The sequence below is a fragment of the Stomoxys calcitrans genome, chromosome 2 (assembly GCF_963082655.1).
Source record: "Stomoxys calcitrans chromosome 2, idStoCalc2.1, whole genome shotgun sequence".
Lineage (NCBI taxonomy): Eukaryota > Metazoa > Arthropoda > Insecta > Diptera > Muscidae > Stomoxys > Stomoxys calcitrans.
In genome coordinates this window covers 23642015-23666973 of record NC_081553.1, presented here as the reverse complement: position 1 = coordinate 23666973, position 24959 = coordinate 23642015, and the positions used below count along the sequence as shown (strand labels likewise).

Below are 24959 nucleotides of genomic sequence, written 5' to 3'. Positions count from 1 at the left end.
GACCGAACTTAATATATTTTTACTTGTTTTGGTATATTTATTTTTAAATTTTTTTATATATTTTTTTTTCTCATATATTGGCTTGCCCAAAAAGTAATTGCGGATTTTTTAAAAGAAAGTAAATGCATTTTTAATAAAACTTAGAATGAACTTTAATCAAATATACTTTTTTTACACTTTTTTTTTCTAAAGCAAGCTAAAAGTAGCAGCTGATAACTGACAGAAGAAAGAATGCAATTACAGAGTCACAAGCTGTGAAAAAATTTTTCAACGCCGACTATATGAAAAATCAGCAATTACTTTTTGGGCAGCCCAATATTTTATTTTCTTAGAGCCAAGTACTCCATGTGGTATGAGTAATTTAAATTTTTAGGTTAGGATTTCTTAATTCTGACCATATAAATTACCATTTTCATATCAGCTTCCCTAAATTACGTGTAGAGATTTTTGGGTACAAAATCTAGATTCAAACCCTTAGGGTATGCGTTTTTTTTGGTATATTTTACCAAATTGAATTTTTTTATATATTTTTTTCTCATATATTTTATTTCCTTAGAACCAAGTACATCATGTGGTATGAGTAGAACCAAGTACACCATGTGGTATGAGTAATTTTAATTTTTAGGTTATTATGTTATTTCTGTCCTCAAAAGTGTAAACGAATTGTGATAAAGGCATGGGAACTTAATTTTGCTTCAATAAAAATAAAGGCTTCATCGCATACCAAAGAGTGACATGTGTGCAGCTCCGTAAAATATTTATTAGCAAGCGTGTAGAGTAATTTATAGAAAAAATTACATAAATATCCCAAAATTACCACTTAAATTATTTTCAATCGATATCTTATTTTTTTTTTTTGCAAGTTATTAAATTGTCCATAGTAAAGTCTTTAAACATTTTTTATAACATTTATTTTCAATCGACAAGTTATTAAATAGTCCAAAGTAAATTCTTTATAAAATGTTTGTACTTTCTTTAATGTTTTCATAACTCTTCTTTTACCCACCGAATTGTCGTTAATTCTAGGCCATAACATCTGTCAATCTTTATTTATTTTTTTGGTCAATAGCTTCAGCGAGTTTTTTTTTAGATAAACTTTTTTTGTTGTTGTCATACATCAACATTTAAATGATGAAATATGGACATAGATTTTTTTTGTGTTTCTACTGTCATCTATTTTTTTTTTCGTTTTTAACAGAATCGCATTTCATTTACGTCAACGAATGTTCTTGCAGTCATTTGTTCTATTTTTTCAGCCTTTCGAATCTCAAAGTTGTGAACATAAGCCCTCTGCATAATTTATTTTCAGTTTTATTTCCGTTACGAACTAATCAGAAAGTGTAATTTCCGTTTGGTATTGAGAGTAGATTTTTTTTCAGCTATGGCTGCTGCTGCTGCTGTTATGATTTGTAAAAACATGACCAGAAAAATAGCTGGAATAGCAAACATTGACCCTTTATAGAGAAAAGAGTTGGGGAAAAGAGATGTAATTTGAAAAAAGATTCAAGATTGAGAAAAATTATAATAAATATTGGCTTGCCTACATTTTTAAAGGGCTATTGACAGTTTTGAGACCCATTTAGCAGCGAAGGTAAGGTTGGCTGGTTAAATAACGGATGGTAGGTCTTCATATTAAATTTTTGCTATTTAAAGTTGCTTGCTTTTGCTCAGTTAAGCTTAGTGGTCCGGTTGCTGCCCAGAGCAATCATAAATTCATTGCAAAAAAACATTACAGCTAATACCCTTTCACTGGGATGTAGTGTGTTCATCATAATCACGTTACTGCCTGCTGGCTGGCTGGTGGTGATGGTGCCACAACAACTACCTGGCCGAGCTGCAATTTTTGGCCAAAATAAAAAAAAATCGTAAATAATTTGTCGGTTTTGTTGTCGTCTATAAGCAGGGTAGTAGTTGCTTGAATCTGCCCTTTGCGAAACTAAAATTGGTACAAATGGTCGTTTGTTGCAATTTGTTCGCTTGTTTGTGTTTATTCTAGAGGCAACTGGCTGCATGCATTACCTTGCTGTGTGCAGTTAGGTCTTAGCTCCCCAACATTAAACGACGACCGGCAGACGAGCAACGCACTGCATGAGAACGAAAAATCCCCCTGGTTTATAAAAACAAATGGGATTTAAAAACTTCCCTGTGTTCCTGTTGCTGCTGCGGAAGCTTGGCACCTTGGTTCTGCAAACTTTTAAAAATTTCGATGGTCCATGGACAAGGGCGTAGTTAAGGTTTCTGCAAAAAGAGAAATTGGAGTTGAAATAAGCAAATATATCACATTTAAAATTTGTTTTCACCATTCCTATTGCATTAGCTTGATGCTCGTAAAATATATGGGAGTGACAGTATCAGAGATAATAGATTTCCTGGTCCATTTGCATCAGGTGAAGAAAATTTGACTGCAGTAAATGGTCAAACCTGTTCTGAGAAGTGATTGGTGTCTTAGTCGACGAGCTGTTAGATCCATTTATGGTGGTCTAAGTTTTGCGATGCGCAATTTACAATTGATGCGACAGTCCTTGGATGAGAGAAGATCCTCTCTTGTCAGAGGGTGGCGATACGAGCTTGCTTGCTTGTGTGTAGAACTGTTTTTGCGCGTTAATAACATGGATGTTCTGTACAGAGTGAGAAGTGGAATTCCATTAGTGCGCAAGGATTGACTCTATTCTTCTAAGCAGGCAGATGGGGATATTAGGCGCTTCAAGACGCCTGTTTTGCGGCGTCTTGATGATAGGTGGAAAATCATATGAACGAACAGTGACAATGGTCGGGTGTTTTGTGAATTTATTCGGGACCCGACGTTCGTATGGGACCGCCCGGACTTTGCCTTTGGCCTTAGTCTGGATTTCACACTGACGGGGGACGGGGGACTGATCTGAGGATTGGAGGCATGTATTAACAGAATGGCAGTACTATTCAGATCCTAGAGATTTAGGCGCGGTGGAGATAAGGAAAGCAGTGTGCGATTACAGTAGGGCCCTTTAACACGAAACGACTGTTGCAAGGTTTTGGAAAATTAATGAAATGGAATATTTACCCGTTATTGGTAAATGACCTGATAGTAGGTAAAATTTCCTTGACCAATAAGCAACCTGCCTTTTGAAGGTTCCTACAGTCCCCTTCTACTATTATTTGAAACTTCATTGCTATGGGTTTAAATATATAAAAATGATTGTTATACAAACAACATATTTAAACATCAAATTATTTTTTAATTAGGTTTGGGTACAGTAATTGGGTGCCGTTGGAATACAGACATCCTCAAAAATTATGAAATTTATGTTGGAACGTTAAAAGGCAATAATAGACAAATTTATCCCACCCTATCTCAGTATTATAGTACGCTCTTGTGTTTTTGTTGGGGTTGCAGGCAATATGGGATCAACTTCATAAAGTTTGCTAAATTTCCACAGACTCTTCCTAGAGTGCTTAAAAGAAAATTTATTTATTTATTGTTTGACAAGATTTAGTTTGAAATACAACCAACTTGGGTTGCATTGCAAAAGTGTTAAGGTGTCTGTCAACAAATGCTATGTGAAATCAACAGTTCTTTCGTTTACAAACACTGCAAATGTTGTCACCCAGTAAATGCTTTTACAGTGCTGATAATATTTTTCTTGCTAATGATGATTTCTTTCTTCTTTTGTTTTAGGCAAACCCTCGAAAGTTATACATTTGCGTAACATTCCAAATGAAGCGAGTGATGCAGATGTCATTGCCTTGGGCGTTCCATTTGGTCGTGTTACAAATGTGTTGGTGCTAAAGGGTAAAAATCAAGCTTTCTTAGAAATGGCCGATGAAGTATCCGCCACATCGATGGTCTCGTGCTACAATGTAAATCCACCACAAATGCGTGGTCGCATGGTTTATGTACAATTTTCAAATCACCGTGAATTAAAAACGGATCAAAATCCTACGGTAAGTGAATTAAGAAATTTTCATAAAAAAATGCCTTATAGCTGCAAGGTCGTTTTTTTCAAATCAGAAAATATAATTTCTTTTGGTACATATTCTGGTCTTTGCCCTCAACATTCATTTTAAAGCTTCTTGCCCTTAAAATGCATAAAATCTAAGGCCTAGGAGTTTACATTCTATAATTTATTCCTCGTTGGCTTTAGTTTCTTTAAAAACTTTTATAAGAAAACTGCAAAAGTTCTATGACTCATTCAAAATTACAAGAAGTCTGTGCTTTCGAAAGACACTGCTCCCATATTGGATTTTTCCATTTTCTTTCAATTAATTAAAACGATATCATATTCAGACTTTTCCATTATAATACTCGAAATTTTGCTGCAACTAAAGCACCTGTGTGTATGTGAGGAACGAATTTTGTTGTTTGCTTGCAATTTTTGGGTTTTGTGGAATATGATCCTATGACTCATACGTATCCATACCACCTTTATATTTTCCTTTTCCCTTCCTTAGTTTTCTAGGTCTGATGATGCATGCAACGTTGTATATGGTGTGTGTTTGCTTTAGTTTTTCTTGCTTCAAAGCCAAATACCTTTGGAAAGCAGCAATTTGGAAAATTCAATTTTCATCTTGAACCCACTTAAACTCTGTTAAAGAAATGCGGGTTGCTATTGCTTTGCCATTATTGTAGTTGTTGTTCTGGTTCTTGCTGCTTTTAGACTGCACATGTCATATGATATTGCATTTCTAAAAATTCCATAATAAAAAGTTTCTCTTTCCAAAAAGGATTCTGTTTATCAACACCACAAGCACCACCACCACCTTAGAGTTGACTTTTCTATATATGTGTTGGTTGGTGGTTGGCTTTTTTCTTCCTTGAGCAAAAGTTAGAATGCAGCACGTGCTAAGCTCAGAGTTTCAATGCCTTGGAATTTATTTCCCATAAAGGTGCCAGTATATTTTTTTGGAGAATGGTAAAGCTACTAAGCTGAGTCAAGGGGAAATGCGTTGAAAAAAACGGCCATTGTGATGGTTTTGATGATACTACATTTCTATGATTATTTCTTAACGACAATTTCTCATTCCCAATTCATTTCAAGTAGTGCCATACAAGATGTAAGGCATAAGGGTTATGAAATAAGTGAAACTAAAAAAAATTTTACGGTAGTTGTTGTATGAAAAGCTCTGAAAATATTTAGAAACAATAAAAATCGATTATAAAACTATATTTCAGACTTCAAATAAATCTAGGGTCTATATTTTCTTCAAACTCTGAAACAAGAGCTGAGTTTTTTATATACTACAACAGTATCTCGTTTATTATATACAAAAAAATGTGATGATTGTACCATGTGTCGAATGATTAACATTAATTTTAGTTTGATTTAGTAATTATAATTTTGCAAAGAGTAACGAATTGATATTGTAAAACATAAAGCACTATTCGCTTCATCTGAAAGCCGGCTTTTAACTCAATTTGAAGTTTTTCATGCGTGCAAAATAAAAATTAGTAAAAGGTTAGACGATAAGAAAACCAAGACACAATCAAAACAAAAGTTTGAATAAGATAATGTTATGGTGAACTTTATATAATTCCATTTTTCTTTGTTGGTTGTTTGGGCCAAGCCTACCATCAACGTGAGTTCACTCGGATTCGGCTTGACTGACTCACTGCAAAATCTCAGTGAAAAGAATTGTAGCAGCAAAGGGTGAGAGTTCTTTTATCAGACCAAGAAACAAGAAATTAAATTAAATTTAGAAGAAGATAGGGAGTAAACGCTTAGCGAAAGAATATTGGTTCACACTCAGCGAAGTTTGTCTGCTCAAACGTCAGTCAACGCGTTTATACATATATTTCAGCATGTCCTTGTATTCCATTAGACTTCTTAGAGACACAATTGCAAAATCACCTTAATATGAAAAAGGTTGCCTTCCCACTATGGTGAGTCTTCAGTTATCGCAAGTGATCTATCGTCTCATCAATTATTTTTTTGTTCGAAAATCCCATTCCCGCATAGAGCCTGCAGCGTGTAAAAAATATGCCGTGTGAGAACGGGCAGAGTTAAGTCTTATAAAATTGAAATTTTTAAAAGCTGAGTTGTAAGCGAGATAATGTGCAACCCATCCAACAATTTTTCGAAATACCGAGGTGACCAACGTAGGGGACCTGGCAAAAGGCGGCGAAACAACCACGGGCCTTGAAATTTAGCACAAGGTCTCGCTAACACTTCAGCTCTAACCATTTCAAAGAGATACTCTACCCGTGCTCACACGGCGTATTTTTTTACTAGTTATACCCATCACCGAAGGATGTCATTCCGTTTGCAACACATCGAAATTTCCGACCTTATAAAGTATATATATTCATGACCATCATAATAATCTAAGACGATCTAGTCATGTCCGTCCGCCCGTCTGTCTGTTGAAATCAAGTTACAGTCTTTAAAAATGGAGATATGGAGCTGAAACATTGCACAGATCCTTGTTTTGTCCATAGGCTGGTTAAGTTCGAAGATGGCTTTATCGGACCATATCTTTATATAGCCCCCATATATACCGATCTGTGGATTTAAGGTCTTAATATGGACTTTATCTTTATATAGCCCCCAAATATACCGATCTGTCGATTTAAGGTCTTAAATTCATTAAAGCGACATTTATTATCCGAATGCTGAAATTTGAAAAAGTCAGTTGTGTTAAGCCCCTCAAAATTTCTGTTCAATACGGCCCAGACCAATTTTGGATATTGCTGCTACATAGACCGATTTCTCGATTTAAGGTCTTGGGTCCATAAAAGGCGTATTTACTGTGCAATTTCGCTGATATCTGGGACGGACTCGACATCCTTGTTTGATTTGACCAAGACCTTTCTAGATTTAGATATAGCTGCTATATAGACCCATTCATTGATTTAAGGTGTTGGGCCCATAATAAGAGTATTAAAAGTCCAATTTCGCTGATTTGGTATAACGAGTTGTGTTAAGCTCCTTAACATCCCTGTTCAATACGGCGCAGATCGGTCCAGATTTGTATAAAGCTGTCATAAACAGCGATCTTCCGATTTATGGTTTAAGGCCCATAAAAGGTGAATTTATTAACTGATTTCGTTGAGCACAATAAGTTCTGTTTGGCCCTTCAATATTCATACAGAGTATGGTCAAGACCGGTCGATATTTAGATATAGCTGCCATATATACCGATCTCCCACTTTAAGTTCTTGTGACCATTAAAACAGGTTTATAACACGATTTCGTTGAAATTGGACTCAGTGGGCTGTATTTGGCTCTGCGACATTCATGCTCAATATGGCTGCCATATAGGCCGATCTCCCGATTTAAGGTCTTGAACCTATAAATTGTGCAATTATGGTTCGATTTCGCTGAAATTTGGCACAATGAGCCGTGTTAAGCTCTTCGACGTCCGTTTCTTATATAGCTCAGATCGGTCTTTATTTGGATATATCTGCCATATACATATACCGATCTCCCGACTTAAGTTCTTATGCCTATAAAAGGTGAATTTTTTAACCGATGAGTATGGTACAATGAGTTGTGTTCAACCCTTACATTGGTGGAGATCGGACTATATTCAGGTGTAGCTGCTATGGATTCATAATTGATGATAGACGACTTAAGTTCTTAGGCCAATAAGTGGTGCATTTTTTAATCGATGAGTATGGTGCAATGAGTTGTGTTCAACCCTTACATAGCCTTCCTGAACATGGTGGAGATCGAACTATATTTAGATATAGCTGCTATGGATTCATAAATGATGCATTTGCCATCGTATTATGACGAAAGGTGGTTAGTATATATATCCGAGGTGGTGGGTATCCAAATTTCGGCCAGGTCGAACTTAGTAAGTAATTTTCATAAATCCTTTAACGATAGGTTGAAGAGTCTGAATATGCGGCATCCATGAGCTTTATTCACCTTATATGATTCGATGAGTCAAAACTTCAGCAAACCCAGATAAAAAAATACTTTCTGTAGGTTCAAGAGAAAAAAACACAGCTGGTGCCTCAAGGCGGAAGTTAAAATGAAATTTTGTCCAATTTTAGCAATTCGACACTGAACTTAACACCGACCAAGTTATAACTCAATGGCATACTTTTTTAAAACACTTACACAATAACCCTCAACCAGACACATTTCCCCCCCAAATAATGTTTTCTCTAGCACAAAAGCATATTTTTTCGTTTGTCCGTTGCTCACATAAGAGGCCACAGTTGTGTAGGATATTTTCTTTTACATCAAGAGAGCTTATCTTTAACCACAACTACCTTTAATCCTTAGTTAAGGTACAGCCATCAACGCAACCGCATTCCATAATAGTTACAACGCACACACACACCAGCGCAATCATATGTGTTTAAGTGTATGTGGTGTGTGTCAGGATATGTCAAGGATATTGTTGTTGCTTGAATGTTTGACTTAAGAAAAATCCTTAGATTTCAGTATGTCGAATATTTTTGTGTATGGCTGAGTGGGAGAGTAGGTATAAGAGCTCTCCCACTTCTACTATTACTATGCAGTACTACGAGTAATGCTATTTTTAAGGTTGAAGCTTTTGGTGGGTGCTGGTGATAGCGATGGTGACGTTGACGGTGGCAATGGTCTTTCAACTTCTCAACATATTATTGTTGTTGAGCCACCTATTGTTACCTTCACAAGTAGCAGCATCACCATCATCAACAACAACAACATTCTTGGCATCATCACGTCCTGTTTATATATGACTGCCTGGCTGACAATATGATTGCCATTTCCTTCCATTTACTTACCTTTCACATTTCATTTCATAACATTACATATTTTTTTTCTTCTTTTGCCTTATTGTATTCATAGTCATAGATGTGGTGGCAAAAAGTCAAAATAACATATGTTTGTAATTTTTTGTAAGAGAGGTGTAGAGTGGGGCGGTTGAGAATAAATGGTTGAGAACAAAAATCCAAGAGATACTCTATTACAACAAGCTTTAGTGAGAATGTCCAGTATGTTGAAAACAAAAACATCTTTAATGGAAATATACTAGAAATATATCTTCGCAACGATCTAGCCAAGTCCGTACGCCTGCCTGTTGAAATGACGCTACAGTCCCATTCGAATTTATTGTATTTTTACTTTTTACGTAAGGTTAGATTGAAAAAAGGGTGCGGATATTAATCCGCCCCCACACTATGGACACACACCTAAGCCAGTAATCGGCTTGTTGTGTGCTCTTAATGCTAAAAGTAACCTTCAAAATGGAAAATCGAAGTCAAGTTGGTTCAGGTCTGGTATTGTGTCCCGACCTAAGTGCCGATGTCTGTTAGCTGCGGAAGCCGTATAATGACATGCTATACATGCTATCACTTGCCCAACCTATTTTTTATAAGTGTCCCCCTCCTTATTTCCTTCCCCTAATAGCCCCGTCTTCTCACGATTTGGACCTCCCGATAGGATTTTCGACGTCCACGTCGTTAACACGGACTGCGTCGACTTGAAAGATATCGGGTTAATCAAATTTATTGACGGCAATCCTCTGGACTGCACTGCCAAATCGTCTGCTATTTTAAACCCTCTTACACTGCGGATCGTATCATCCTCAGAGAAGGCGTTAATCTCCTTACACTCCAAGACTGTTCGCGATCTGACTGTCCTGGTTGTAATTGCCCTTATGGTAATTTTACTGTTCACACTAGACGTCCTCGCGATAATACCACACCACCTCACTCATTCCGTCATCGCCCGGTTCTCCGCCTGCAGGGCCATATTATCATGAGGCAGTCGAAAACAGATCTCTGTCCCTGGGTTCTAAAGATTTGATCCATCTGTGTAGCATTAACTTGAAGATGGCAATACCAGAGAACCATCATTCCAGCAGTGTCTCGCATTCGACCTCGTTTCAGGGCTCTAATTGGAAACCACTTCCATTTCTCCCAGGTTTCCTGCCGTCGCCTCGATTATACCGCGACCGCAACCTATCCTCTTTCCATTCTCCTATCACCTTAAGTCTTATAGCCGCTGTAGCTGCCTCATACTTCATGGGTCCGATATCTAGAATAGACTCCAATGCCCTGGTGGGCGCAGTTCTCAATGTTCGGCCTACGCCAAGACTGCATGCCTTATAATTACTTTACTAATGCTGGCTGCATTTGTAAGGTATTCTGCCATGTTAAAACTTCTCTACTAAATGGTGTCGCTAAGCGGCACGACATTCGGATTCGGCATAAAAAAGGAGACCCCTTGCCATTGAGCTTAAACTTTAATCGAAATGCACTCATGGATATGTGAGAAGCATACCTTGTCACTTAATGAAATATTCATGGGAAATTTAGTTTATTATTCCTTTTCTACCATCCTTCAAAAGACCAATTAAGACTACATTTCTGTTTAAAATAGTTGACAATATCCTTAATAAACGTAATCTAGGAACTACTCCCGTATGTTACCACCTAACTCTTCATCACCATAAATAGCACCATCTTTACAATTTGTGCTATTTTGCTTTATCACAAAATGATCCATAATTTTTTAACTCAACGTCTATTTATTAAGGTCTGGTTATTATCGTCTGTCCATATTAACAATATGCTTCTGTTAAAGCTCATAAATACTTTCTTCAAGCAGTGCCATCTACATATTACTCATGTACTAACTTAACTTAACCAACAACTTCGTCATATATACAACTGCTATAGATAGCGGTATAATTTATCTTCAAACTCCTAAATTGTCCGTCCATCGTCTAAAATAATTAGCAAATTTCAACATAAAAACTAAAAATTTTAAATTGTTTTGTTTTAATTACCACCGTATTGGTAGCATCTATTCTATCAATGTGGCGCATAACATATAATTGTCTGTTTGATTACTAAGGATCAAGAGAGAAGGCTTAAGTATATCAGTAGATTCATAAACCCTTACTGTTTCGATGTAACAATGTCCGTCTGTCTGTGTGTTCTCATTATCAAGATACAGTTTAAAGTTAAGATTAGATTTTCTTCATTCGTTACATCCCCCCTGGCAAATCTCATTTCAAAAGGTGACCACAAATGCCTTGATTGCCTTTTAATTATAAACCACATGTATTGAAAATTCTCGAAATTTTGTCAACAATTCATAAAATATGAAGATCACATTAAATTCAAATTTTCTCAGTCTATCATCTACTACTTTAAAACTTCATCATCATCGCCATTATAACCACAATCACCAATTTGCAACGCATTGACACTAGGCTTTGTTAGAGAAGTGAGGGTGGGGAGTGGGCTTGTGTCATAACCACATTTTGGCAGACGGTAATTTATAATTCCTCTGTTAGGAACCGAAAATTGGCATTAACTTGCATAACTGCCAATTAGAATGTTGATTACACAAATTAGTCAACATCAGGTTGCATCAGTTCCTACTTGTGTTCATAACTCAAACTTGCTACCAGAACTTATAGGCAGGAGTAGCAGTTGATGTCAATATGTTTGTGCCTATGTAAACATGCGTATGCTTGCATACAGCTATAAAAGGCTCTCCTTTTACCTACCTGTATGCCTGTATGTGGTGTAAATCCTGTCATTATAAATCTATTAAGTTGTTACCTATTTTACAGCACTGTTATCGGCTAAAGTTTATTTTGGGGTGTAGTACTCCACCCAATAAAATACAGTTAATGAATTTCTAAGTGAGATATTTTGGTCGTAGACATCGTCATTTGGTCGTAGACAGGCGAAAGGGTGAATTGAAGGAAAAGGTAGCAGCAAATGAGTTTTATGCAAATTACTTCTTTTTTTCTGATTTTCCCCCTTTTTTAGAGGTATTAACATATTGGCAAACAAATTTAAATTCAAGAAAATTAATTGCTATGGGATGACCTGTTGTTAATAAATGGAAATATTTTTTTCAGTTGGATGAAATAAAATATAAATAGTATTTATGTGACAAAAATGTTTTTCTTAGCATTTGTTTTATCTATGCTAGGCTAAAGGTTCATGGAAAGATTGCCAATTAGACTGTGCTACCACACTTCGAGTCTATGTAGTACAGGCAAATCTTATTCATGTGCTACCTTTGATGCTACACTTTTCAGAATGGTTTGACTTCCTAAACTGATCTATTCGATACGCTGTCACTGAAGTATCTTTCAGTACCGTTTTTCTCATAACTTTCAAGAGAGAAAGTGATAATTCTTATTATTCCTATTTTTAAAACTGTAATGGGCACACTAGCACATGTGCATACCATTTCCAAGCACTTGGGCGTATTTTCTTCTGCATTTACACAATAATAAACAATAGTATGTGTGTATTTGCCTACCACTGCTTTAAAGTTAAAAAACATATTATACACTTTTCTTTCTTGCTGACGCCTTAAAGTATGCTTCATGTTTACAGATAATTTTAGAGTTAACAATGACACTTCTACCATCCATAAATGTAAACAAGAAAAAAACAATAGATTACATCTAGCCCACATTCCCCCCATTTGGTTTGTTACCAAAAGCAACAAGATATTTCAACATTTTTCTAATCGTCCTGTGTATCTAAAAGCCAAGTATTTCATTCTCCAAAGAAGAAAAACACCAAATTTCTCGTGACAAATGCGCAAACAAAATCTAATGAATGAATGTGGTGAAATGAATGCATGACAAAGATCTTAAGAACTTGTTTGCTGCTCTATGTCCTTTCAACCACCATCGCCAACACCACTGCCAACAGACTGTCACAAGCAATACATCAAAATATAGCCACAGGATAAATTGTTGGTGGTGAGTTGGCGTTTAGGTTTTTATTTTGTCATTTTCCTATAAATGGGTTGACTAGGTGGATAGGTGGGTGAAGGACGCGTACCGGCTTAACTCCTTCACTGCTGTGCTGCCATGTTATTTGTTTGCTGCGGTTACATTTGTGACATAGTCTTAGAGGTGACACACAACAGCCAGCTAGGTAGCTGTGTGGCTAAGAACAGGACTCCCTTAGCAATTCCCATTATGTCTTTGACGCACACGTACATAAAAGTAGCATATGCATTAAATCCTTTTGTTGATGCCATTTTCTTATGCTCATTCGTTTGTAATACCCTACATCAATAGCATATAGAAAAGAAAGGAAGGAGATAAAACTCCATAATTTAGTGTGGAGATGGTCATAGCAAAATTTCTTTATTTGATGTAGGCATTTGAATTAATGTAAAGCAGCCAATACACATAATGGCTGCATGTTTTAAACAACTAGATTAATTACGCGAAAATTCAAATCCTAAATATTGATCGTGACAAGATAATTTTTTTGCAACCATTTTATTATACCCTTCACCATAGCATGGGAGTATACTAATTTCGTCATTCTGTTTGTAACACCTCGAAATATGTGTCTAAGACCCCATAAAGTATATATATTCCGTCTGTCTGTCGAAAGCACGCTTACTTTCGAAGGAGTAAAGCTATCCGCTGAAAATGTTTCGATATAGCTGCCATATAAACCGATCTTTGGTCTTGACTTCTTGAGCCTCTAGAGGGCGCAATTCTCATTCTATTTGACTGAAATTTTGCACGCGGTGTTTTGGTTTCACTTCCAACAACTGCGCTAAGTATGGTTCAAATCGGTTCATGTTTTGATATAGCTGCCATATAAACCGATCTTGGATCTTGACTTCTTGAGCCTCTAGAGGGCGCAATTCTCATTCTATTTGACTGAAATTTTGCACGCGGTGTTTTGGTTTCACTTCCAACAACTGCGCTAAGTATGGTTCAAATCGGTTCATGTTTTTATATAGCTGCCATATAAACCGATCTTGGGTCTTGACTTCTGGAGCCTCTAGAGGGCGCAATTCTCATTCGATTTGACTGAAATTTTGCACGCGGTGTTTTGGTTTCACTTCCAACAACTGCGCTAAGTATGGTTCAAATCGGTTCATGTTTTGATATAGCTGCCATATAAACCGATCTTGGATCTTGACTTCTTGAGCCTCTAGAGGGCGCAATTCTCATCCGATTTGTAAGAAATTTTGTACAACGGCTTCTCTCATCCCCTTCAACATACCTGTCTAATATGTTCTGAATCGATAAATAGCTTGTTACAGCTCCCATATAAACCGATCTTCGGATTTTTCTTCTTGAGCCCCTACAAGGCGCAATTCTTATCCGAATGAACTGAAATATTACACAATGACTTCTACTATGTTCAGCATTCACATATGGTCTGAATCGGACCACAACTTGTTTTTAATTTAATCTTTTAATGTATTTTTTATTCATATTTTTAATGCATGTTTTTTTTTGTTTATAAAATAAAAATAAAGCCCAAGATGTTTTTAAGATATCAAATATTTTAATTTTTATATTAATTTTATGATGTATTTTTTATTCATGTTATTTATTTATATTTTTCATATATCTTTTATAATTTTTATTTGTTTTTAAACTCACTCCAAGATGTTTTTAAGGTATCACAAGATCGAGTTTGCTTTCCTTTATTTTTTTTTTTCTTCTTATTGTTTCTGTCGCATCTTCCCCTTGGCTTTCGTGTATCTATTTTTAACACTCACTCACACACACACAGCCATATACCACATCAACATAAATCCTTTGTATATCTTCTTTTTTTCATGTTTATGTTATTGTTGTATTGTTGTTGGTGTTTTATATTATTTTGACACATTAAGACTTGTTACATTTCAGTTTTCAATTGTTGTTGTCCTTCTTCCATAGGGTATCAGGATTTTTTTGTTTCCTCACATGCTACTTTTGTTTTATGTACGTCTGCTGCACCTTAGTTGTAACAGTAGTGCCCGTCTACGCCACTACCTTCACACCAGTTTTTCTTGGTTTTGTTTTTGCTTTTCATCTCATCTTAACTCAGCCAATGTGTGGTATACTGACAGAATTCATCCCTGCCCTATTCTATTCACAGCATCCTTGCTGAACTGTTATTCTCGATGGTTTTTCCGATTTTTATATATATATATTTCTTTTTTATGGCTTATAATCATATGATCCCGGCAAGTGAATGAGCCAAGGTAACAACGCAAAGTAACACTGACATGCCTTAAGTTTCCATGCAATCAGTCACTTGGAATTTTAGCAGATGAGAAGAATGATTGCGTGCTAAAGTTTACAAATAACGTGTCTGGGGTATCCCTAAAGGCTTTAAAGCTTGCTTGCATGCAGGGTTTTTTTGCTTATAACAGTTCAGCATTAGACTAGCGGCGAGGAAAGACGAAAACCTTTGATTTCTTTCTTATGAGAAATAATATTTGGTAGACACAAGATATACACAAAAAACAAGACCGGGTTATGTTCCCAACCGCAAGGTGGTTCGATTCTTTTAAACACTTCAGCATAAATCATTTAGACAAGTTCTTTGCACTACTCTTTTTTTAAGGATTAATTTAAATAAAATTTGCCTTAAAGAAATATTTTCAGTGAAATTTTCTCTACAAAAAGAATGTCTATGACAAAAGGCAAAGTTTTCTATAAAATTTCTTTAAAGAGAAAATTTTCAAGAAATTTTGCGCAAACCGTATGAAAAATCTCTGAAAATTTTTCTCTAAAGAAAATATTTCATTGAAATTTTCTCTAAATAATATATTTCATTGAAATTATCTGTAAAGAAAAAATTTTCAGAAGTTTTCCTTAAAAAAAATCAAAAAATGTTCTTTAAAGAAAAATGTTCAAGAAATTGTTTAAACATTTTTGTCTAAAGAAAAATTATGTTTAAGGAAAAGATTTGATTATTGGCATTTTGTTCACTACCATGACTTTGCTCAAATCCAAATGACTGCTGAGGCTTCCGGCTATGCTGCTCATTTTTGTGATACTTAAACAATTTCCTATGCAACTCGCTTGTTTAATCTGTTTAATCACCACATAGAACAAAATTCCCATTAACCTGCAGATCAATATCTCATTCATAAAACTTTATTTCCAAATCTATTTTTAACAACATTATTCTCTTTTGTTTGACAATTACAGTGATTGCCAATTCCCAATTGTTAACAATCTTTAGAGAAATTTTCAATGAATATTTCTCCATCAAAAATTTTATTTTTTTAAGAAACACTTTCAAGAAATCTTCCATAAAAATTTTTCAGCGAATTATTCTCAAGATAATTTTTGTGAAAGAAATTTTTTGTAAAGAAAAAATTTTCTGTCTGCGAAAAAATTAAAAGAAAAAATAAAAGACACCTGGAGCCAAATTTGTATACCAAATTCCAAGTCCGGGGCCCTGAATTCTTGAAGCCATATTTTTGACCCGATGTACTTTGCGGCCACCTTTTGATATGGTCCAAATTTGCAAAATTAACTTGTATTCATATTTACCTCTCAAATAATTTTCATAAGAATCCCGTATTGTCCCGTTTGGAATGCATGTCCAGTTGGGGCATAATTTTAGGGTGGAGTAATTCCCCGAGAATTGGCCCAAATTTGTATATATTTTTCGTATTCTGCTCTTAAGTACCTTTCGCTTGAGTCCCATGTTGTCCCGTTTGGTGTCAATTTGGTGCATAATTTTAGGGTAGAGTGACCCGCCTGGGAATAGATTCCAAATTTTGTATTCAAGTCTGAAGTATCTTTTGTTTGAATCCCATACTGTCCCCATCGGCCTACATGTTCGTTATATGGTGGTTTTTGGGGTGAGGCGGCGCCCTATGACTTGATCCCAAATTTTTACGGAAGTTTCCTATTCTACTTCAAGTTACCTTTCAGCGCACAACAAGCTGATTACTGGCTTGCGTGTATGTCCATAATTGCATGGGGGCGGATTAATATCCGCAGCCTCTTTTCAACCTTAGCTAACCTTTCATTTGATACCCATATTACTGCAATCGGTAAACATGTCTATTTGGGTGGGTTTTGGGGAAAGGCATCCCCTACGGTTATTTGACCCCAAAGATTTTACCAATTTTGTTTTTCGTTTTTGGGTTACCATAAGATGGCATACAAAATTTTACATAAATCGATGCACTCATCTCCGAAATTGTGGTTAAGGGGAGGGTCCGCCCCCCCCTCGCGGATATCACTAAATGAAGTACCCTTTTTAGTACTATATTTTAGCCCCTCAACTCTACCACCTTCGAAAAATTTATGAAAATCGATTCAGCAACAAAGGGAAACACTTTCATTTTTAGATAATAGAAGATTCATACTTTTCTCTTAAATATCTTTTGCTCAAATCGATAAACATGTTTTTGAATGGGGCATCCCCCAGTTTTCTTAACCAAAAAGTTTTTTTTAAGAATTTTCTATTTAAACAAATTTGTAATGTAATTGGGAGACACTGGTCAAACCCAGGCGTTCGGCGTAATTCGCATATAACATGCATTACGGTAACTTATCATTCATGTTATCATCTATTGCCACCTACTAACTTACTTTGTTTCACTAGCCGAACTCAGAATAGATTTCCAAGCGCCTCGTTCTTCTGCGATTTCTCCGATCCTTCTCAAACTCCTGTGAAGGACATTCCAAGTTTTGATATGTCTTTCTCCACTTAGTCTTGCCCCCGGAGGCGCTTCCTCTTCTGCGTTTACCATCAGTTTTGTTTTTATAAAACTTCCTAGCTAAGGCTTCTTCAATCATTATGGCAACCAATCATTATGGCAATCACCTGACACAGGTAATTGTCGCATTTTCATAAATTTAACTATACCAACTTCGTCATACTGCTCGTACTCCCTGCAACATTTTCCTCCAGCGCAAATTGGTCCATTGGCACTGTTCTCTCAAGCACTCCAAGTACTGACTTCTCTGCTTTCGCAAGTAACCATACTTGAGAACAATGCAATAATAAGGTAAGTATCAATGTCTTGGACAGGGTCATTTTTGTCTTAACTCCTGAACTGCCAACTTAATCTAAAGTAGCATCTAATAGCCAATATAATTATTTGTCTTATTTCAAAACTGGTGACGTTCATTTAGTTTATGACCATCGCCATCGAGTTAGACCTCCTGACATGAATGGTAGCAATATGGAAATTGTTTCGCTCTTTTGAAAATCATTTCTTTATACTTTCCAAGTTGCAACGTACCTGAGTCATCTACTTTTAACTTAAAATAACCATACATCGACCCCAACATGGTGTCACATTAGCAATTTTCCAATCCTCTGCTTGTTTAAAACTCAAATAGCTCAGAAATTTCCACTTTACTTTTATATGTCATGTTTAATTTAAACAAATCTATTGGCTCACACCAATTTTATTTGATTGTTTGCAAATTCTCTCTCTAATTTGTATATAAAACTTTTTTATTGCCTTTTTGCCACGAAAATACAAAGGATTGCTTTTATTGCCTCTAAACCAATAAATTTAATCAACGAATACACCGTCTAACTCACACTTACACATCCGCACTTTGCACCCACACCTACATTTAGACATGCGAAAATCCACATTAAACACACACACACACAGAGACAGAGTAAGAGAGGTAATGGAAATAACATTTAATACAAGTGACAAGAGTAAGCACATTTAAATCACATAGAAACTTTGTTAATCAACTAAAGGATTAGCACATACAATGTGATGAAAATTGCCATCAAAGTCAAGCCAAATGCCAACACTCGTATCTCCTCCGCCCACTTCCATATATTCGACAAATTCCAGACACACTGCCTCGCACACACATAAAGAGACTTATACACTTTTAGAGACATTCGGTAAATGTGATTGCTATGATCAGAGACACATTGACATTAGAAAGATGACAGATACTGCGAGCTCAGGACAGTAAACGAAAGGACATTCATGGACAATGGATTTACAACTTTTTGCCGAATGTCAAATTCGATTGCTGGGCGATATGTGACATGCATGCGCCCAACACCACATACATATTCTCCATCGAGGTAATGCATACATTAGAAGTTAAGCATAACTGACGTTTTATAGTGTAGGTAGGCAAATGTGCGTGTGTTAGGATTTGTTCAAATATTCTTTAAGCATCCTATCTAGCCATTAGATATTTGGTCACTGTACACCCATTCGTCTTAAGCTGACATTAGCTAGTGTGGAGTTGTCTATTTCAAAGCATGGCGTATGTGTGCATACATCTATCCATATCCATATGTCTGTGTCCGTATCTGTCGTCTTCTGTGTGATGTGCACGCTAATGATGTTATCCTTTGATTTAACACAATTTTGTGTTTATTTAATTTTCTGCTTTATTTCAATCTAATGCAAGAACTCTGCAAAGCAGTTAAGCCACAAAACAAGAAAAGATTTCTTTGTCCCTCCCTCTTAACTCTCACTTTTTGTTTTGTTAGCTTTCTCTTCCCTCCTAAGTATTCTGGCCATTTCTGCGATTATATGCTATTTTTCTACACATATCCACTCACATACACTGGCAAGCAAACAGACAGACAGACCAAAGCTAGAGCTCGCGTAAGAAATCAAATAAAAAAAAAAATAAGGAAAAAAGGAAACAAAAAGCAAATAGAAAAATCAACAAGCTGATTCTTCTTGAAAGTATTATATGATGGAATAAAAGGGATTTACATTGATATATTACCGACATATGTAGCTAGCTGCTGTTTTCGCTAGGGGGAATAAGAGAAAATTCTGTGCCATTATCATCACACTTTTAGTGGGAAAAGTCATTGTTTAACGTCATAGTTAGACGAGGGTGGTTTGTGGTGTAGAAAGCAATTTGTAAATGATATCTAAACTAGGAGAAAGCTTTATACATGTTTAAATTAATACTCTTTGTGTGAAAAACAGCAATCCTCAAAGTATGCAACGCTGTTTTTGTTGAAACAAAAATCCCAAATGTATGCAACATATAAATTACAAATTACTTTAAAGTTGGCTACACAAGATCAAAAATTCTAAAAAAATTAACAGATATGGAAGGCAACTTTCAAATTCGTGAAAGCTTCCCTAAAACATCGAGAACTTTTTAAAGTCTATAAAAGTTTTAAAATTTAATCGTAATAGAGAAATTTGTTAAAATTTTATTTCCCACCACTAGAGGACGGGCGTATGCAAAGTATGCAACGTTGTTTTTTTTTAACAGATATCCCAAATGTATGCAAAATATAAATGACAAATTACCTTTATTGGCTACACAAGATCAAAAATTCTAAAAAAGTTAAGAGATATGGAAGGCAACTTTCAAATTAATGAAAGTTTCCCTAAAGCATGGGGAACTTTTTAAATTCTATAAAAGTTTTAAAATTTAATCCTTATAGAAAAATTTGTTGAAATTTTATTTCCCACTACCAGAGGAGGGCGCATTTTTGCATTTAGTCATTGGGTTATCAACATCGCAAATTCTAATGCTATATTGTGCTGTCCTCAACAGACGGACGTCCGAGCGTCTGTTGAAATCACGCTACAGTTTCTAAATATGAAGATAAATAGCTTAAACTTTGCAAAGCAATCTTTTTTGTCCATAGGTAGGTAAAGTTCGAAGATGGACTAAATCGGACTTTTTCCTGATATAGGCCCTATATGGACCCGTTTCCCGATTTAAGGTCTAAGGCCCATAGAAGCCGCATTCATTATCCTCATTTTCTGAAATTTGTCATAGTGATTTGTCTAAAGACCTGCTATTGAATAAGGTCACGATAGGATTATATCTTGATATAGCCCCAGTATAGATATATCTCTCGATTTAAGGTATAAGATCTTTAAAACCCGCATTTGCTACCCAAAGTAAAATGTCAAAAAGCCATCGACAATGGTATCGATTATGGTCCAGATCAGACAGTATTGTGCTGTAACCCCGTATGGATCGATCACCCGATTTAAGGTCTAAGGCCGCATTTATTATCCTATTTTTCTGAAATTTGGCATAGCTGTCTAAGGACCCTCGACATCGGTATCGAATATGGTCTAGATTGGACAATATGTTTTTATGGCACTCATATAGAACGGCACTAAGGTTAAAGTCGCATTTATTACCCAATTTCGCTGCAATTTGGCAATTTGGGCTGTGTTTGACCTTTCGTACTTCATTTGGAGTATGCTACCGATCGGACCATACATGGATATTGCTGCCATATATACCGATCTCCAACCGAACTTAACGCCTTTTTACTTCTTTTTAAGAAAAAGGGTGCTTTTTTAAGAGCTATAGGAAAGTTGAAAAAGCACAATAAACTCAGAAAATTGTATGAAATCTTTATTTGAATTTTATATTTGAAGATTATTTTATGCAAATGTTGACCGTGACTGCGCCTTAAATGGACCATCCGCTTAGTCCAATTTTGGCATACTATTTCCCACATGCTCACCGAAGTCGCCTCTCAATATGTCCATTGTTACGTGTGCTGTATGGCATGTGGCACCATCTTGTTGAAACCACATCTCATGCAAGTCAAGCTCTTGCATTTTGGGCAACAAAAGTTGGATATTATCTCACGATAGCGCTCAACATTCACTGTTACGTTACGATCCGCATCATCTTTGAAGAAGTACGGTCCAATGATGCCACCAGCACATAAACCGTACCAAACTGTGACTATTTCTGGATGCATTGGTAGCTTTTGCAATGCTTCGGACTGCTCTTCACTCCAAAATAGCAATTCTGCTTATTTATGTACCCATTGAGCCAAAAATGAGCTTCGTCGCAAAATGGAAGAAAAGTGAGATTAAATTTCTTAACAGAGCACGCATTTTGATAATAAAATTAAATAATTTGCAAGCGTTGTTCGTTTATAAGACGATTTATTGTTAAATGATAAGCCAAACTGAAGATGTTTGTGAGTGAAGAGAGGATTGAAGGAGGATTGCCTAGAGTAGCAGTTGGGCAACTGTGTTTTTTTGTAATAGTATGATGTCTTCCTTGGTAGAAATACATGAAGTGGAGTAATTTCCTTTCTTGCTGCGCTATAAAAGGAAAATACTACTCTTAAAATTTAGCGCTAAACCCAAAAAAAAAATTTTTAATGAAAAATTTTATTAAACCTTTGGTGCTATAGAAATTCAGTGAAAATTGTCTTTCAACAGAAAATTTGTCACAATTTTATTTTTATAAAAAAAAAATTCAATGTTTTGAAAGTTTTATTTTCAGGAAATTTTCAAAAATTATTATATTTAAAGTTTCAAATATTTTTATAAGAAAATTTTGATAGTTAATTTTTATTGAAAATATTATGTCTTAAATTTTGGTTTCGAAATTTTTCTATAGTATATTTTGACATAAAAATTTTTGAATAATTTTATTTCCAGGAAATTTTTAACATAAGTATTATATTTAAAAAAATCAAATATTTTTTATAAGGTAATTTTGATAATTAATTTTTATCAAAACTTTAATGTTTTAAATTTTTCTTTCCCACACTTTTCCATAATATATTTTGGCATAATTTTTTATGACCTAATTTGTACAATTTTTTCATTAGGAAATAGTATTAAAATATTGCTTTGATATCAAATTTTGTCATAGCCCTATTAGTATATTTTCTTTGCTGAAATTGTGTAGCATAATTTTAGGCGTCCTAAAATCCCTTAGGCCAATGAGATCTTATAAACTACATGGACTTTATTAAATGAAAATTATAAGAAAGGCTCTTAGACTAAGAGCCTTTCTTATTTTTATATTGTCAAGCTTTTTTGTTTTCTCTTAGAGTTATTTTCGTACAACAATCAAAGAACCATTTCCTTTTTACAATAGCCAATTATTTTAACAACTTCTAATAGCTTGTTACACTGCAAGCCAATTATAGATATTTTAACTCCACTTATTACACTTACCCTTACGCAATTTTTGTGTTGTTGTTTTTTATTTGGCGTCTTGTCTTCAATGAGCCCAAGTGGCAATATTCATTGTGACTTTATACTATCATTCAGACATTCTTTGTTCGTGTATTGGCTGTATAATGCCATTCATCCTAGGTTCTAGTCCTTTTGTTAAAGGAATTGTTGCGCGTTCTTTGGTATACTTTTGTTTATACTACGTACAAGTGTTGGTGTGTGTGACTGCAAATGTTGATATATATTTATGTGCGTATGGGTGTGTGTGTGTGTGTGTGTTTATTTCTATTCTCTTGGCAAATAATACACGCTAATATTATTGTAAGTGTGTGTACAAATATTTATTTATATACACAGACATTTCTTGTTGCTTCTATAAGGATTTCTATTTTGCTACTTTCGTATTGTTGTGCACTCACATGTGATTTCCTTTTGCCGATGTCATTGCTCGCTGCCCTACATCCTTTCTACTTCTTGTTCTTCGCCTCAACTGATTTCTATTGGATTTAATATAAAGCGGAGGTTGGATAGGTGGCGGGGGGTTATGGGGAAGTATAGAAGAATGAAGGTTAGCAGCTATGCCGAGCCGTCTAACCACATCACATACATAGATTGGTGGCTATACATCCTGAGGTACGTGTTGTTATTTTTGTACATAAACCATGAATTGTTTACCATGATGATCCCCACACGCACGCTCGCTCATACAAATATCACGAGATTGCCGGTGACGTGAGCAAATGGATTTCAATTACATTTTAGTATGCGTCCGGAATTCGAGTGGCAAGTAAATACCATCAACCCCACCCCCCTATGGGCCACCAAGCCAATACTTAGTCAAATGATATTTCATAGCATTAGGTGATGGTGGCGGTAGCTGAGGTAAGGGGGATTTGCCTATAGGTGAGTGTTGTAGGTAAGAGTCTTGTGTTTGCGAGTTTGTGGTAAATAAATAACCAATAATAGATAATAAAGAATAACAAGACCTATGAAAACAATAAAATATTCTTACCCTTTTTTTGTTGTTGCTAAAAGTGTGAACGAAGGCAAATAAATATAAAATTTGTTTTCACATAAGATTTCCTGGAAAATGGGTTACCAACAACATGACCTTCTTATGATGTGTCAATATGTTGAAGGGAGAATTATGAATACTGTTGTATTGGTTTTCTTGGTAAAGGGATTCTAAGGCCTAAAGAAAGTCTTCTGTATCTGACCATACAAAGTTGTTTATCGCTTTTGAAAACTTTTTCCTTACATTTAAAGGTCTCCTTGCCAGAAGTACCTTAGGGAATTCACCATCACAAATTGTCACATATCATGATAAGATATTTGTTTTTGCCCGCGCTTATTTTTATATTTTGTTATTTTGGGTAGTTGCGTATACCTGTATATCATTTTGTCCATTTTTCTCATATGCCTTAAGAGCCAAGTTTTCGCAATAAATGACATTTAGGTCTAATCAGATGGGGTTATAAAGAAAATAAACCAAAGGGAATTGTACTTTATGTCAAAGATAAGATTTAGTAGTCTGGGCAAAGTAATTTTCTAAAATATCTATGTGTCCTGTTTTTTATACCCACCATTGGATGCGGGTATACTTATCTAGTCATTCCATTTGTAACCACTCAACATAATCATCAGCGACCGAATAAATTATATATATTCTTGATCGTCCTGGCGTTGTAAGTTGATCTCGCCTTGTCCGTCCGTCCTTGCGTCTGTCGAAATAACGATAGCGGTCGAACGAATAAGAAATCCGCCTGAAACTATGCACAGGTTCTTTTTCTTAATAGCTGGGGTCGCTAGGTCGCTGAGGATTGAGAATGGATAATGTCAGTTCAGATTTGGATATAGCTGCCTGCTTAAGTTAAGTTACGTTTGCAAAGTTTCAGCCAAATTGGATTAGAATTGCACCCTCTAGAGGCTCAAGAAGTCAAATCGAGAGATCGGTTTATATGGCGGCTCTATCAGGTTATGGACTGATTTCATAATTGGCACAGTTGTTGGAAGTTGTGGCAATTTTCAACTAAAATTGATAAGAATTGCGCCCTCTAGAGTTGTCACAGTTGTTGGAAGTTGTGCTAATTTTGAACTAAGATTGATAAGAATTGCGCCCTCTAGAGCAACAGATGTCTTATCGCTAGATTGCTTTCTATGGCAGCTATATCAAGTTATGAACCAATTTAGGCCAAATTTTTCAAGAATTCAAGACCCAAACATGAACCAATTTGGCCCATTTACAATTCCAACCGCTCTACACTAATAAGAGTATTTGTGCAAAATTTCTAATAAGAAGTATTTGTGCAAAAATTGAATCCTTCGAAACAACAGACGGAAGGACATGTCTAGATAGACTGAAAATGTCGT

General features: G+C 35.6%; 1 protein-coding gene and 1 long non-coding RNA gene across 12 annotated transcripts in view; one reads left to right on the top strand and one right to left on the bottom strand.

The window, feature by feature from the left end:
• The window catches only part of LOC106084154 (polypyrimidine tract-binding protein 2), a 530939-nt gene that overhangs the window by 454012 nt on the left and 51968 nt on the right, over nt 1-24959 (top strand). For all 11 annotated transcript variants that reach the window (XM_059363056.1, XM_059363054.1, XM_059363058.1 and 8 more), the window contains one exon: nt 3656-3921. In XM_059363056.1, the coding sequence (XP_059219039.1) occupies nt 3656-3921 (266 nt within the window). The remainder of the gene's footprint in view (nt 1-3655; nt 3922-24959) is intronic.
• LOC106084157 (uncharacterized) overlaps nt 2141-24959 on the bottom strand; it is an 81711-nt gene continuing 58892 nt past the window's right edge. The window contains exon 3 of the long non-coding RNA XR_009397159.1: nt 2141-2238. This is a non-coding gene — a long non-coding RNA (uncharacterized LOC106084157). The remainder of the gene's footprint in view (nt 2239-24959) is intronic.